Source organism: Alosa alosa, chromosome 12 (genome assembly GCF_017589495.1).
Source record: "Alosa alosa isolate M-15738 ecotype Scorff River chromosome 12, AALO_Geno_1.1, whole genome shotgun sequence".
NCBI classification, from domain to species: Eukaryota; Metazoa; Chordata; class Actinopteri; order Clupeiformes; family Clupeidae; genus Alosa; species Alosa alosa.
Window position 1 is genome coordinate 13227440 of NC_063200.1, and position 5000 is coordinate 13232439.

The 5000-nt window shown below is 49.2% G+C and overlaps 1 protein-coding gene across 2 annotated transcripts in view; it reads right to left on the bottom strand.

The window, feature by feature from the left end:
• Positions 1-5000, bottom strand: part of cntfr (ciliary neurotrophic factor receptor) — a 180071-nt gene that overhangs the window by 85647 nt on the left and 89424 nt on the right. For both annotated transcript variants that reach the window (XM_048259678.1, XM_048259677.1), the window contains one exon: positions 1-202. This exon is cut by the window's left edge and continues 32 nt beyond it. In XM_048259678.1, the coding sequence (XP_048115635.1) occupies positions 1-202 (202 nt within the window). The remainder of the gene's footprint in view (positions 203-5000) is intronic.

Here is a 5000-nt window from a genome sequence, read left to right on the forward strand (position 1 = left end):
TCTCCGTTGGGGTTCTGGAAGCAGCTGTAGAGGCCGTTGTGACTCACGTCCACGTTAAAGAGAATGAGCTGCGGGCCCTCCTCCCGCCTCTCAGCCTTCACGTCCGTGCCGTTCACCTTCCACGTGACGGACGCTTCGCTGGCCAGAGTGCCGCACTGCATGGTCACGTCCGTGTCTCTGTGCTCGTACTGGACACGCGCCCCTGCGAGACGTAGAGGGAAAGAACAACGGTAAACAACCCAGCGCTCGTAGACAGACACACAAACATGTACACAAACACGCACACTGGATCTGACCCCCTGGGAGACACAGGGGGAAGGAGAAATGGTAAACAACCCAACACCTATAAACAGACAAACAAACACAAAAAACGTGCGTACATAAGCAATCCCATGTGTGCAGTAAGTATACACACACACACACACACACACACACACACACACACACACACACACACACACACACACACACACATGAAATGGCAGAGACACATGTCGAAAATATTCCACTCTGTAGCATAAACCAGGAAACGGCATGAATGAATGATGCCATATGGATTAACTATAGTATACATTTTAACACACAGAGATCATGTACAAGCAGCGACAAAACACAGACATGACTTTACTATCTGGGAGCTGGACTAGGAGCTGGACTAGCAAGTAGTAGCCTGAAAGTTGTGGGTTCAATTCCCAGCTTCCACCGTTGTTCCACCCTTGAGCAAGGCACTTAACCCCGAGTTACTCCCAGATAATGGCCCTTGTAATGCAGTGTAGACATACTGTATGGAGGTAGCTTTGGATAGAAGCGTCTGCTAAAATGAATATATGTCAATGCTGCAACAGTGCTCTAGTATCATAACCCAGCACTGTAACCACGTTTCATAACCGAGCACTGTAACTAACCCATCACTGTTATGAATTATAAATAAATTCAGTATCTATCTATCTATCTAATGGACGTCTGTCACAGAGAGGGGAGTGGACTAGACTGAGAGAGATAGAGGAGCAGAAAGAGGGAGAGAAAAGGGAGAGAATATAAGAGAGAAGAGAGAAGTAGAGAGAAGAGAGTGAGTCTCGTGTCGGTGGTCGGCCCTTGGGGTCAGGCTCGGCCATGAATTTTACATCCTGTGGTGGTGACCCGCGGCCGTGGAAGGAGAGGTGGATGGGGGGTTGGTGGTTTGGGGTCAGGATGAGGCAGACAGCAGTTGCTCCTTAACGAATGGCTGCCCCTACCCAGCATGCCTTGCTCTCGTGGGCCAGCAGGTAATAAATTGTGTTGAGCCTGAGGCCCAACCCTGCATCCCATTTTAGTTCCAAAGACGTCCTTAGGAGGTGTTTCTGCCCATCGCCATCCACTTCTCTCCTCTGCACCTCTCTCTCTCTCTCTCTCTCTCTCTCTCTCTCTCTCTCTCTCTCTCTCTCTCTTTTCTCTCTCTTTTCTCTACTCTGTTCTCTCAATCCTCCTCCCCTCTTTGCCCCCTACCCCTCCTCTCTCTCTCCCCCTTTCAACTCTCTTTCTCTCTTTATCTCTCTCCCTCTCTATCTATCTATCTCTCTCCCTCTCTCTCTCTCTCTCTCTCTCTCTCTCCTGTCTCTCCGGTCCTCTGTGGCGCTTGCTGATGCTAATGTATTAAATTGTGCTCAGCAAAAAAATGAAAGCAAAACAAATCAGTGAGACTCCCATGAGGAGGAGTGAGGAGAAGAAGAAAGGAAGAGAGAAGAAGTGGAGGAAGAAGAGGTAGAAAGGAGGGAGAAGGAAGGATAGAAGAGGGAGGAAGGAGGGAGAAGGAAGGATAGAAGAGGGAGAAAGGAGGGAGAAGGAAGGATAGAAGAGGGAGAAATGGAGGGAGAAGGAAGGATAGAAGAGGGAGAAAGGAGGGAGAAGGAAGGATAGAAGAGGGAGAAAGGAGGGAGAAGGAAGGATAGAAGAGGGAGAAAGGAGGTAGAAAGGAGGGAGAAGGAAGGATAGAAGAGGGAGAAAGGAGGGAGAAGGAAGGATAGAAGAGGGAGAAATGGAGGGAGAAGGAAGGATAGAAGAGGGAGAAAGGAGGGAGAAGGAAGGATAGAAGAGGGAGAAAGGAGGTAGAAGGAAGGATAGAAGAGGGAGAAAGGAGGGAGAAGGAAGGATAGAAGAGGGAGAAAGGAGGTAGAAAGGAGGGAGAAGGAAGGATAGAAGAGGGAGGAAATACAAGAGAGAGAAACAGGCAAAGGAAGAAAAAACAGAGTAGGGAGTAAGTAAATAGGCCCTATCACATCATGCTCTATCCCCTGCCTCCTCTCTCTGTCACACACACACACACACACACACACACACACACACACACACACACACACACACACACACACACACACACACACACACCCACAGACACTGTAGATACTAACACACATAGAGCTTCAATACATAACAGCACAAGTAGCCAAACAACCAAATGTGCCACAGCCTTTTAACATCACACCCTGAGAGGAATAGCTACTGGAATCCTCTCCTCTCCTCTCCCTCTCCTCTCCTCTCCTCTCCTCTCCTCTTCTCTCCTCTCCTCTCATCTCCTCTCCTCTCCTCTCCTCTCCTCTCCTCTCCTCTCCTCTTCTCTCCTCTCCTCTCATCTCCTCTCATCTCCTCTCCTCTCCTCTCATCTCCTCTCATCTCCTCTCCTCTCCTCTCCTCTCATCTCATCTTCTCTCCTCTCCTCTCCTCTTCCTTCTTCTCCCATCTCCTCTCCTCGCCTCTCATCTGCTCTCCTCTCTTCCCTCCTCTCTTTTCTTTCCCTTTTTTCTCTTTTCCCTTTGCCTCTCCTCTCCTCTGTTCTCTTCTTCTCTCCTCTTCTCTCATATCTTCCCTCCTCTCTTCTCTTCTCTTCTCTCCTCTTCTCTCCTCTTATTGTCTCTTCTCATCTTTTCTCTTCTCTTCTCTTCTCTTCTCTCCTCACCTCTCCTCTGCTCTACTCTCCTTCCTCCTCTCCTCCCCTCTTCCATCCTCTCCTCTACCCTACTTTCTTCCCTTTTCTCTTCTCCTCTCCTCCATTTCCTCTTCTCTTTACCCTTTCTCACTGGTGATTGCATCTGCATTATCAAAGCCACTCTGTCCAGTTGATTACTGGGTAGGGATATTAGCTGAGCCCATCGAATGCGCCCACCACAGGCTAGCATCGATAATCGAATGAGCGTGATTACCTTGCTGTAATGTCGGCCATGAAATTGATATGCATTTGTCCACTATTATGTCGTTGTCCATTGATTGCAGCACTAGAGCTTTGACTTTCATCATGTTTGTAATTCAATTCACCGAGAGCGCAGGTTTTCAGAGATAATTCAAGGAGCACTAAATCGATTATTAGTCCCCGGGATGATAGATGCGATGCAGCCTTGCCTATCATGGCCGGTTTATGGCGTTTGGCTAAGTGGACGGCCGCGCTCCCATGCGTGGAGCATGCCCAGTGACAGCCCTGTAAAGCAGGCTTGTTAATCTTCCCCTCCCTGCGTCTCCACCGTTAACCAGCTAACCGGCTGCCCTGCCCTTGGCCTCCCCTGATGGTGATTACATTAAAGCCTTTCATCATCAATCAATCCATTTCCGGTTTCTGTGTTCTTATTGGCTCACACTCCTGGGGGAGACCCCCAGTCACATTTAGAGAAGAGGGCACCACATGGACAAGGCAAATGCCATGTGGGTACAGAGTGGGTACCATGTGGGTACCATGTAGGTCCCATGCAGATACCATGTGGGTACCATGTAGATACCATGTGGGTACAGAGTGGGTACCATGTGGGTACCATGTAGGTCCCATGCAGATACCATGTGGGTACCATGTAGATACCATGTGGGTACCATGTAGATACCATGTGGGTACCATGTAGATACCATGTGGGTACCATGCAGATACCATGTGGGTACCATGTACTGTAGGTCCTGCGTGGGTACCAAGTGGGTACCATGTGGGTACCATGCAGATACCATGCAGATACCATGTGGGTGCCATGCAGATACCATATGGGTACCAGGTAGATACCATGTGGGTACCGTGTACTGTAGGTCCTGTGTGGGTACCGAGTGGGTACCATGTGGGTAGGTCCCGTGTGGGTACCATGTTGGTACCATGGTGCCATTATGTAGACTCTGTGTGTGTACCATGTGGGTACCATGTGGGCATGGGGTGGGCTGGCCGGTAGAGTTGGTGCTACTGGGTAAAGTCACCACGGCCTTGGCCACTCTCCTAATGGCTTAAAGCTTTTAATGGGAACACCCAAGCGTGGAATAGAGCCCAGGGACTGCCCGTTAAACAAGCTTGTTAACAATCTCTCTCACTTTCTTTCTCTCTCTTTATCTCTCGCTCTCTAACTCTCTCTCTCACTCAGTCTCCCTCACTCCCTCTCTCTCTCACTCTCTCTCTCTTTACTCTCTCTCACTCTCTCTCTTTCTCTCTCTCTCTCTCTCACTGCATGTCTCCAGCAGGACATCGCTCTGCCCTCTGTCTCTCTCCTACCAAATGGATGGCTTCATTAAGGAGCTTTGTCTGTTGTCCGCCCTGTCCAAACACTTTGGCGTCAGCTAACAGTCTTAGGCACAAGCCTTAATAAATCCATTTCCTGTTTGTGGCACAAGCCCTAATAAATCCATTTCCTGTTTCTGGCGTTGTGATAGCTGAGAGAAGCAGGGAAACAACCACAGGACTGGCTGCTATCTGCCGCTTGTCCAGCAGGTCTGACCCTTTTGGCTCTCCTCCTCCTCGTCCTGCGCAGTGACGCCATTTCGATGGCCTGTCAGCTGTAGCCTCAACTTAAAAAATACTTTTTTTTTTTAAATGCAGCCAACAGCGTTTTAAATAGCGTCCAGGACTTTTTAGAAAACATGGTCTACTCCACAGGATTATAATGTAAAACGGACACTGGCAGCTTAAAAAAAAAGACGCTGTACGTGAACGCAGCCTCATTTCCGCATGGCCTGACCGCTTTTACTGGCCTCACCAGCTTCCACCGTAAGAGAACCCACAGTCAGTT